The following is a 12095-nucleotide window of genomic DNA, read 5'->3' as shown; positions in this document are numbered from 1 at the left end:
TTAAGTAATACTTAACAAGTCATTAGTAAGTAATTTACTAATAGCTTGTTAACGGATGTATTACTAATTTATAAAATATATTTGTGAATGATTAATATACAGTTAACTAGTCATTTAGAGCTCAATAACTAACGGTTTATTAATGACACAGTTTACTAATGGTCTATTAACTAGTTAAGATAGTTATTATAAAGTGTTACCAGTTTTCCTTACAAAAAAGTTTTTCTTACCAAAAATAAGTTTTTCTTATAGTTTTTTCTTACAAAAAAAATTCTTACAAAGCTTTTCTTCCAAAAACGTTTTTCCGAGTTTTTTTTTTATTTTATTTTTTTACAAAAACAAAAAAAAGGTTTTCTTACAAAAAAGTTTTTCTTACAAGTTTTTTTTTTTCTTACAAAGGTTTTTCTTACAAAAAAGTTTTTCTTCCACATTTACTAACACGTAATAAATCAGGAATAGTGGCAACTAATTAGAATGTCCCAATAATTTTTCTTAGTTTTTCTTACAAAAAAGTTTTTTTTCTGACAAAAGTTTGTCTTACAAAAAAGTTTTACTTACAAGTTGTTTTTTTTTTGTTTTTGTTTTTTTAGAAAGTTTTTCTTACAAAAAATTTTCATACCAAAAAGTAATAAATGAGGAATAGTGGCAACTTATTAGAATGTCCCAATAACCTATACAAACTATTAAGTAATACTTAACAAGTCATTAGTAGGTAATTTACTAATAGCTTGTTAACGGATGTATTACTAATTTATAAAATATATTTGTGAATGATTAATATACAGTTAACTAGTCATTTAGAGCTCAATAACTAACGGTTTATTAATGACACAGTTTACTAATGGTCTATTAACTAGTTAAGATAGTTATTATAAAGTGTTACCAGTTTTCCTTACAAAAAACGTTTTTCTCACCAAAAAGTTTTTCTTACAAAAAAGTTTTTATACTAGTGATAGACCGATATGGTTTTTTCAAGGCCGATACCGATACAGATTATTTGTAGTCAAGTCGGCCGATAACCGATATTTCGAGCCGATATTCATTTGCAGTAAAATGGGGAGGGGGGGGAATTCTTTCAAACTATATATAATTTCTCACTGAGTAACAAATTCATGTGAATGTAGCTCATTTGGGGTTTTTGTTAGGGTTCGTAAAAACGTTTCAAAAAGATTTTCGCGGTGAAAAATTGTGTGAATATGTTCGAAATGTGTTTACGACAAATAAAAACTGACTGCGAACATCTTACAAATCCTGATGAAAACCCCAAATTCGCTACGTTCGCAAGTATCCCCTGCTCAGTGAGCTTTATCGGTCTTCAGATTCAAAACATGGCCGATGCCGATATTTGTCAAAATGCCAAATATCGGCGCCGATAATCGGCCCCGGCCGATTATCGGTCTATCCCTATTTTATACTATACAGTAGTCTCCAAAGCAAACTTAATGCAGGAAGGACAACGTGTAGAATTGGTTTAAATGTGATCAATTTGAAATGAACTGTCTCTAAATTAAATATGATGATGATGATTGAGAATTAAAGACTACTTCTCAAGAATTTGTTAAAATCTTTAAGAGAAAATGGGTCATATAAAGCACACAGTTTATGTGTGATTTGCATTTTGATATCCTTTAATCAAATCTTTAAATAGCATTAATTTTAACATTGTGGGGTTGCGTCTTATGAATGCAGAAAAAGCAAGAGTAAGAGTGAATGGTGTGGAAAAACATAACTGTGCCAAACAATTGCAGATGGCAACGGGATGAAATGTTGAAACAAGAAACAGGCAGCGTTACAATACATTCCTCTGAGCCGCATAAGCAAGTCCAGATGAATGCCGGGGAAGAGCGTCTGTACTCACAGTGACCTTTATATTGTGTCAACATAAATGTCACCGATTGCAAGTTGTGTTGGAAGTCAACAGCCACAGACAAATTGTATATGAAAGTTTACACAACTTCACACGCTTTCAGTATTAACCTGGGAAAAAATTAATGCAAACATTAGACTTTGAAAACAACAACAACATAATGAAGGCAAATACATTTACTAAGACCTGCATGCAGCTCTCTCCAGTCTCCATGAGTGTATGGGGGAAACTAACACACTAACACTTGGTACACTTTTAAATGTAAACTTTTACAACGCAAAATGTAGAATAAATACCAAGCTACTGATGAAGTTTTCTTTTTTCTTTTTAAAAGGGTTTACGTTAGCCAGAAAGTAGGTTACAAATTTGTACTGCATGTTTACCATTGTAAAAAAAACCAAACAAACAAAACAATAATAAAACTAAACAATTTAGTAATTGTTCAAAATAGATATTTTCAATATATTTTTTTAAACTAAATTCAGTAATATTCTAAAAACCTTAACCAGAAGTAATTAAAGTATCCCAAGATGAATGAATGAATGATAAATGAATGGTTTATTTCGGCTCCATACACAACACAGAAAAGAAAAACATTCATCCCTTCAAACAAATCAATTAATCAAAAAAAAAAAGTATAGATTGAAGCACCAAGCTTGTTATTGCCTGTCCCATACATACAATTATTTAAAACATAATAAAAATATAAACAATGAAACGAGGGTTCAAAAAACTTTTGCCAAATTAAACAATAAAAAATAGATGCAACAATTGTTCAAACTTGAGCAACACATTCTGCATCCATCGATGGCTTTAAACGGTACAACAGCGCCCCTAAGTGGAAGCACGGATGAATTCATTTTCAGATTTACATTTTTAGCCATAATTGATATTGGATATAATTCAAAATTATCCTCGTTGATGATTTGTTTTTCTCGAGAAAATATGCAAGTATATTGACGTGTATACGGTGAGAATAGGACGGGGTGCGTTTTCTTCCAGTTTTTAAAATGATACATACATGGATTATGTTCGGTTATATGATTATAGACACCAATTAATGTCTACCTTGTCAATTAATATATTGGAATGGCATTCGCAAAAAAAAAATTAAGCAAGCGAGTGTTCATCCATCCTCAAACGCTCCAATAATATTCCGGCCGCTCCAGCTGACATCTTCCGGGTCGACTCAAAGTTCGGCCGTGCCGCATACACACAAAAAAAAAAAGACACCGGAGTCCCCTGCAAAGGTCAGTGGACTTGTATGACGTCAATCTCCGTTTTCTTTGATCGCTTTCCAACGTGCATTCGTGTCGCAGTGCACCGAAGCGTGTGCGTGTTTTTGAATTTATTTTATTTTATTTTTTCTCACAATTTCACGCGTAGCCTACGTGAGCGTGGCAGATGTGCATTCTGTTTGCGGCTAGCATGCTAACACCTCCTGCTAGCTAGTTCCCTCCTCCATGCCGGCCAGAGAGGACACAAGAAAATGAAAATAATACAAAAGTATGAATGGCTTAATGTCGCCGTGGTCCGCGTAGGGCTGATATCGTGAACGTTTTTTAATGGAAACGGACGTGCTTTTATTCCTCAGGGCGTCTGAATGACACTGTCAATGTGGCGGCTGGCAGTCATTGAATGAAAGTAATATGTAGCCTAAATAAGCGGTCAAGAAAATGGATGGATGGAATATGTAGCCTCCAAAAACAAAAACAAAAAAAACGACCATCTTTCAGTTCGCTGAGCTGTAAGAATATGACTCCAGCACTTTTCATGCATGCGTGAAATTCACCGCACAAGCAACTTTGACAAGCTAGTGAAGTGCTGGACGTTTTGATGACGTGGTAGTTTCATTTATTGTGTAACGACGTTCAAAATTATGACAACGCAAGGGCAGTCTGATTGGCAGTTTAACCGACCGAAATTGATCAGTCTGACCGTCCTTTTGAATTCTGTCTGTCAACAAGATTGTCAGTCTGTCTATCTGTCTATCCTACCAAAATGTTTGTCTATCCATCAATCTAATACAACCTCCCGGCCACCGTTTAATCAAACAATAACCACACTACCTTCAGTGCCATTTGAAACCATATTGCCGTTTAACACACTGAGTTAACTGTTCTGCTCTGATATTGATCCATAGGTCAGACTCATCTCTATGACATGAAAACTGTAAGCGGACTCTGACTCAGTCAGTGTTTAAATGATTGACCCAAATTATTAGGGGTGTGAATTGCCTAGTACCTGACGATTTGATTCGTATCACGATTCGATACCGATTAATCCCGATACGAATTTCTAAGTCGATTGTTGCGATTTTTTTTCCCATTCAAATTTAGAAAATACTAATCAGTAAGCTTGTAGAGTGTAAGATTTGTATGAAAATGTATTATTTATTTATCTGAAATTTCAGTCTTATAGAGGTTGTAATCTGTTTCATGTTTGAACAGCATTAAAATAAAATATTAAGGCTTAATGTTCGGTTCATATAACATTCTTCCATGCTCAAGGTGTGAATCCTAACCCGAAGTCAGACGTTTTGTTGAATATTTTTCCATTAAAAATGGAAGTTTAAAAATCGATTCAGCCGCCTATTGAATCGATTCGAGAATTGCGCGATGTAGTATCGCGATATATTGCCGAATCGATTTTTTTTTAACACCCCTACAAATTATGATAAACACAGAAGAAGGATGAAGTCATCCCCCCCGACAATTTTAAACAATTCCAAAAGGTTTTTAAGATGTCCGTGACATGCTTTTTGTCGAACCACTCCAAAAAGTACACATTTTACAAGCATAACAACTGGAGGAGTAGAGCTAAGTGTTGCTTCATTTTCCCAACCGACTAAAAAAAAAGTTATTACAAAATGTGGAGCACATGAAAACACACAACACAAAGATGATATGAATTGTATTTCCCCCTCGTGGAGCTAGCACGACATCACGAAGCTTCCAAATGACAATTGCCAATTAGTGTGAGCTGAGGATTCATGTTATCCATGTTTGTTTTCGCCGGCTGTCTAACGAAAGTGTACTGGCTTAATATTAACACATAATGCGTAACACCATGGATGAGTGAACTAGCACAGATGTCACGGTAATTATAAACCCTTCACCGACTTATATTTTAACGCTAGTGGGAGCAACACATGCAGGCAGAACACACACCCAAAAAGAATGACAGATTTAGAAGTTTATTTGTAACCGCCTTCTATTTAAAAGATAAATTACTAAAAAAAATACAGTAAAATATTCCAGGAACTAATGCTGTTGTCTTAATCATCACCGTGACATCTCTAGTAGAGGCTTGAGTGAAACCTTTTTTTTTTTTCTTTTCCTAAACCTTGTTTAATATCTTCTGGTCCACCCACGATGCTTTTCTTTCTCCCCCCAGGAGGAGTGCCGTTTCCCCGCTGAGCTCCTGCTGCTGTGTGCGCGTGCACCATGGCCAGCCTTCTGCGCGTGATTGCGGCTGGCTGCTCGGCCCCCGTCCTCAGTGGGGCGTCCTGTTTAAAACTACAGAGTGCCCCGACTATCAAAACGACCTGCGTACGATTTTTCAGGACCCATCACGCCCTCGGACGATGCGCCAGTCCAGGTAGTGTCGAACGGCACACAAAAGCATCATCTGTCTTTACGTGAGGGTATGAAAGATGATTTATATTTGAGGTCGGGTGTTTGTCAAGCCAGCACTCCAAATGGTAGAATTTCTGGTCCACCTGTAGTTGAGACACTGTAAGTAAACAAAATTCCACTTGCAAACTAGCTGTTAGTGACAAGTTGAACTGCTCATATATACATGGGAGCCGCTCCACCTGTAGCAGACATGTTGGTTCTGGGTAACTGGCCTTGGTTAATTTTTTATTACCCTTTGACAGCATTTTCATGACTGTCTGGTGGTTTTTGTTATAATTTTAGCCATCTGATTGTATTTCCGCCATTCTTGGCCAAGTTGAATAGTGGTAATTTTACGCTAATGGGAAATAATCAATATGTTTACATATGCTAGCAAAGTTAGCTAAAGGATTTGGGGAAAAAAAAATATTTTTTGCCACCTATTATAAAAACGTTAGGGCTTTTCAGTACTTCTCTAATGCTGTTATGGATGCTCAGTAGCTTTGTTTGCAGGTAAAACATGTTACATGAAAAGCTAGCCACCATTTTTTTTTTTGTTTCTAGTGTTTCTGTAGTAGAGGACAGGTCAGCATTGCAGGAGCAAGGACAGCTTGTGTTTATGACCAGATGAAGAGACTGTGGGGAAAGTGACGCAGTGGAATTTTCCATAGGAACCAGCACAGTGTCTTGATTTTTTTAGTTTTTATTTTTTTAGTGTATATATATTTAAACTTCTCCTGTGACAATCTAATTTCCCTCGAGGGTTGAATACATTCTGTCTGTATATCTAGTATGTAATATAAAATATGTATCTCGTTTCCCCAACTTTTTTTTTTTTTTTTACCTTATTGTATCCGTTTCTTATTTTGGTTCTTATATTTCTGCCTTTTTTATGTACAGTATTTGTTATCGTAAGTAATTGTATACAAACTATACAAATACTTCACTAATATGCGTCTAGCATTTTGTTGCAACTCATCTGTTAGCCAACCAATGTAAATGTGAATGTGCATAATTTGAATATTTACTAATCTTTGATAATAAATGGCTGCAAACTCATACTTAAAAAAAGCACAATGTTGTGCTTTTGTACATAACAGCAATGCATATAAACCACTTACAATCTCTAATAACAATATTGAGGCACTTCCTTGCTAATGCAAGCACACATTGATCGCTTCACAAGCAAATTAGGTTCCCCTTCATCTGACAATTAGCATAGATTTTAAACATAGAAGGCCAAAATATCCTAATGAAAATTAAATTGCACTAATAAACTAGCCACAAGAGGGTGCTAGAACTGCACAAATGGAAATCAACCTGACTTTTTTTTTTTTTTTTTTTTTTAAACAGATGTGTTCCTTTTAAATATTGTGAGCATGACGACGACGACATTGTGGCAGTTTTAATATCACGTGCAGACATAAAAAAAACTGTTGCTGATTTCATTTATGCCTTTATCGTCTGCATCTTTCGCCTCTCCAGGAATTCCATACAAGCAGCTCACAGTCGGCGTCCCGAAAGAAATTTTCCAAAATGAGCGGCGCGTGGCGCTGTCCCCTGCTGGCGTGCAGGCGCTTATCAAGCAGGGCTTCAACGTTGTCGTGGAGACTGGCGCGGGAGAGTCCTCAAAGTTCCAGGATGAGCAGTACGCCCAAGCCGGTGCGACAATTAAAGCCCTTAAAGATGTTTTTGCATCGGATGTGTTGGTCAAGGTAGGCCCTGCGTTGTCAACTTTTATTTTGGAGTCAGTCTCTTGACATTCAAACAAAAAAATTCAGGGAAAAACGCTGTGCAGCTCGCCATCCAAATTTACAATTTACAGCAAGAAACATTGTGCTTCCAGGTGCGCGCTCCTGTTTTCAACCCCGACTTGGGCATGCACGAGGTGGAGCTGATGAAGGATGCGGCCACGTTAATCAGCTTCATCTACCCGGCTCAGAACCCCGAGCTGATGGACATGCTGTCTCAGAAGAAAGCCACCGTCCTGGCTATGGACCAGGTGCCCCGAGTCACTATCGCGCAGGGTTATGACGCCCTCAGCTCCATGGCCAACATTGCAGGGTGGGTGCACGATACCTTCAACAGCAGTTACGCAGTCAAGAATTTGTGCTCGATTTACTTGGGTTCTTTAAAGGGATACTTGACTCATTGAGTAAAAATAGATTTTGTCTATAATTAATGTAATAGCGTCATTATTTTTACTAAACAATAACTAATAACTTTTCAAAACAAATTTTGCCACTTGCTGTCGACTGAAGATGACGTCACCTGTCTAAGGAAATATTATATTATTATGCTGCAAAATCAGCCATTTTATCAATATCAAGGGGGCGGCCATTTTGCCACTTGCTGTCGACTGAAAATGACAGGTGAGCCGTGATTGGTCTTACCCATTTCCTCAGTACAGATGATGTCATCTTCAGCTGACAGCAAGTGGAAAAATGTGTTTTTAAAGGGATACCTGACTCATTGAGCCATTTTGAGCAGTAAAAAGTTAAAAGTTTTTCATGTACAATTAATAATTAAATATTTAAATAAAAATAAAATAAAAACTACTTTTTTTTTTTCCCCCTTTAAAAACTAATTTTTGCACTTGCCGTCAACTGAAGATGACGTCACCTGTCTAAGGAAATATTATATTATTATGCTGCAAAATCAGCCATTTTATCAATATCAAGGGGGCGGCCATTTTGCCACTTGCTGTCGACTGAAAATGACAGGTGAGCCGTGATTGGTCTTACCCATTTCCTCAGTACAGATGATGTCATCTTCAGCTGACAGCAAGTGGAAAAATGTGTTTTTAAAGGGATACCTGACTCATTGAGCCATTTTGAGCAGTAAAAAGTTAAAAGTTTTTCATGTACAATTAATAATTAAATATTTAAATAAAAATAAAATAAAAACTACTTTTTTTTCCCCCCTTTAAAAACTAATTTTTGCACTTGCCGTCAACTGAAGATGACGTCACCTGTCTAAGGAAATATTATATTATTATGCTGCAAAATCAGCCATTTTATCAATATCAAGGGGGCGGCCATTTTGCCACTTGCTGTCGAGTGAAGATGACATCACAGTTGCTCGGGGCTCAGGCAACGACAAATCACAGCTCACCTGTTTTCTGAAGCTGAGCTGTGTGTTACCTGAGACCTGAGCAACTGTGATGTCATTTTCACTCGACAGCAAGTGGCAAAATGGCCGCCTTCTGATATTAAAGTGATGTTTGACTCATTGAGCCATTTTCAGCAATAAAAAATTAATATTTTGTCCAGAATGAATGTGATAACCATTATTTTTCATGACCAATTAATACCTTTAAAAACAAATTGTTCCACTTGCTATGGACTGAAGATGACATCACCTGTGCTGAGTAACAACCAATCATGGCTCACCTGTTGTCTGGGTTTAGTCAGCAAACTGAGCCATGATTGGTTGTTACCTGTTTCCTGAGCACACTATACATATAATTGTACATGACAAATACTGACGTTAGCAAATTAATTCTGGACAAAAATATTACGTTTTTATTGCTGAAATGGCCGAATTAGTCAAGTATCCCTTAAATGACCAAATTAAATCGCATTTGATTCTCCTTTTCTTCAGGTACAAGGCTGTCGTGCTGGCTGCAAACAGCTTTGGCCGCTTTTTCACAGGACAAATCACTGCAGCTGGCAAGGTGCCACCCGCCAAGGTGTGTGTACTGTGTAGCATATAGTTGTAGTTATTGCTACTCTTTTATTTCATGTTTTGATTTAACCAGGTAAAAGACCAGTTTAACTCATTCGCTCCCATCCATTTTCACGGAAGCAATCCTGTTCACTCGCAGCTGTTTGTTGGATTTTGACGGATTTTGCAAGGCCCGCAGAATATTGTGTTCTATTGCTATAAAAACATGGAAGCTATCAAAAAAAAAGATTAAAGTCTCTTCTTTCAGCAGGAAAAAAAGTTAATTTCTATCTGTTTTCGTTTTGCAGCAATTAGCATTACAAAATAGCTACATTTAATCAAGTTTCACAAATCTATGTAGAATTGTGAGTAATTGAGCTTTTTTTTTTCAACATGGACTTGGTTGATCTCCTTTGCTCTGCTGCCACCTGCTTCTTTGCAGTTTAGAGGCTATATAAAAGCCTTCTGTATGCTCTAGCATTAAAAAACAAAAAAAAACATATAAATACGTCTTTGGGACACCTAAAACGTATTTATCCGTTTTTGAGAGCAAATGAGTTAAAATAATTGCCTATGTCCTTTTTTTCTTTTTTTTGCAATATTTTTATTTTTTTTGCCTAAATCATCATCTCATGATGCAAATGGTTACATTTTTTGTTTCCTGAAAAATCTGGAAAAAATACTTAGGCTTAGATTATTTTAAGAAAGCGTCTGTTTTTTTTTTTTCTCTTCTTCTTCTTCTTCTCCTTCAATATCTTGCATGTGATTAGGTGCTTATCATTGGAGGCGGAGTGGCCGGATTAGCAGCCGCCGGCAGCGCCAGAGCCATGGGAGCCATAGTTCGAGGCTTTGACACCAGGTTTGTTTGTCTCAAATATCTTTACATGCACACACACAAAAAAAGACAAGGTTGGGATTGACGGCCATCATTTTCTCCCACAGGGCCGACGCTTTGGACCAGTTCAAGTCTTTGGGTGCCGAGCCGCTGGAGGTGGACTTCAAGGAGTCTGGAGAGGGCCAAGGAGGCTACGCCAAAGTGATGTCAAAAGAGTTCATTGAGGCCGAGATGAAGCTGTTTGCCAAACAGTGCCAGGAAGTGGACATCATCATCAGCACCGCGCTTATTCCCGGTCTGTACACAAAATGTCTTATACCGGTATAGCATATTTTACCTCACTTCATAATCATGACGTGACCCCAAATATGTTCAGGTAAGCGGGCCCCCATCCTTATCACCAAGCCAATGATCGAGAGCATGAAGGACGGATCGGTGGTGGTGGACCTGGCTGCCGAGGCCGGAGGCAACATCGAGACCACGGTGCCCGGGGAGCTGTCCGTCCACAACGTGCGTGCGCCCCGAGAGACGCTCAGTCGTCACTAATTAGCTGGAAAATGTCTCCTTAAAGTGCGGTCGCTCTTGTTTTCGTAGGGTGTAACCCACATTGGGTACACGGACCTGCCCAGCCGCTTGCCCACGCAGTCGAGCACGTTGTACTCCAACAACATCACAAAGCTGGTGCGGGCCATCAGTCCGGACAAGGAGAACTTTTACCTTGATGTGAAGGACGTGTTTGATTTTGGGACCATGGACCACGTTGTCAGAGGCTCTATTGTCATGCAGGTATGATATGTGAATATGCACGCATACGTTTAGAATTTACCACAATAATGTCATACAAACACATTTTTCCGCTTGCTATTAAATGGAAGATGACGTCACCTGTACTGAGGAACCGTCGGGGCTCACTTGTTTTCCGTGTTTGGTCAGCAAACTGAGCCATGATTGGTCATTACCTGTTTACCTTGCATTGGTGATGTCATCTTCAGTCGACAGCAAGTGGCAGCATGAGTTTTTAAACGGATACTTCACTTATTTAGCCCATTATAGCAATAAATAGTCAATATTTTGTCTATAATTAATTAGATACTTTCATTTTTTTCCACGTACATTTAGTATCTTTAAAAACACATTTTGCAATTTGCTGTCGACTGAAAATGACATCACAAGGGCTCAGGTAACCAATCACAGCTGGCCCATTTTCTTGGTTTGGTCATGTGACATTCACAAGCTGAGCTGTGATTGGTTACCTGAGCCCTGGTGATGTCATTTTCAGTCGACAGCAAGTGGCAGCATGAGTTTTTAAACGGATACTTCACTTATTTAGCCCATTATAGCAATAAATAGTTAATATTTTGTCTATAATTAATTAGATACTTTCATTATTTTCCACGTACATTTAGTATCTTTAAAAACACATTTTGCAATTTGCTGTCGACTGAAAATGACATCACAAGGGCTCAGGTAACCAATCACAGCTCACCCATTTTCTTGGTTTGGTCATGTGTGACATTCACAAGCTGAGCTGTGATTGGTTACCTGAGCCCTGGTGATGTCATTTTCAGTCGACAGCAAGTTGCAAAATGTGTTTTTAAAGGTACTAATTCTACATGAAAAATAATGAAAATATCAAATTTATTATAGACAAAATATTAATGTTTGACTGCCAAACAACAAAATATTATTTTCTTACTGTTGAAAATGTCTAAATGAGTCAAATATTCCTTTAAAAACATTTATGAACATTTCAGGTTACAGGCTCACGCAACCAATTCAGTTCATAACTCAAGGTTCCACTTTACACAGAAAAATATTAATTATTTATTGCAAATAATTAATCTTTGTTGATCAATGTGTCATCCGTGTAGTGACAAACAGAACAATTAAATGCTGTTCCACTAAATGGCAGAATGCGCAAACCTGTGAATCCACCTGTTACAACTTAAAAAAACAAAAACAGAATTGTGTTTTATTTCAACTTAACTTAGCAGGCCTTGAGTAAAATGATCATTATTATTGCAGTATATGTCTTTTTTTTTTTTTTTTTTTTAATAATTATTATTTTTTTTTTCATTAATTATTTTTGTGCCAAGGGTGATTGAGATTT

At 37.3% G+C, this 12095-nt stretch overlaps 1 protein-coding gene across 3 annotated transcripts in view; it reads left to right on the top strand.

The window, feature by feature from the left end:
• The first annotated feature begins 3046 nt into the window (after positions 1–3046).
• nnt (nicotinamide nucleotide transhydrogenase) overlaps positions 3047–12095 on the top strand; it is a 35778-nt gene continuing 26729 nt past the window's right edge. The window contains exons 1-9 of one of the 3 annotated variants that reach the window (XM_077497609.1): positions 3047–3117; positions 5264–5467; positions 6970–7199; positions 7331–7548; positions 9088–9175; positions 9921–10009; positions 10093–10280; positions 10362–10495; positions 10580–10771. In XM_077497609.1, coding sequence (XP_077353735.1) covers positions 5314–5467; positions 6970–7199; positions 7331–7548; positions 9088–9175; positions 9921–10009; positions 10093–10280; positions 10362–10495; positions 10580–10771 — 1293 coding nt within the window. In that variant the 5' untranslated portion in view covers positions 3047–3117; positions 5264–5313. The other 2 variants (XM_077497610.1, XM_077497611.1) reach the window with 2 other exon arrangements.

The sequence above is a fragment of the Festucalex cinctus genome, chromosome 15, assembly GCF_051991245.1.
Source record: "Festucalex cinctus isolate MCC-2025b chromosome 15, RoL_Fcin_1.0, whole genome shotgun sequence".
NCBI classification, from domain to species: Eukaryota; Metazoa; Chordata; class Actinopteri; order Syngnathiformes; family Syngnathidae; genus Festucalex; species Festucalex cinctus.
Note: the sequence above shows the minus strand (reverse complement) of the source record. Positions and strands in the feature narration are given on the sequence as shown.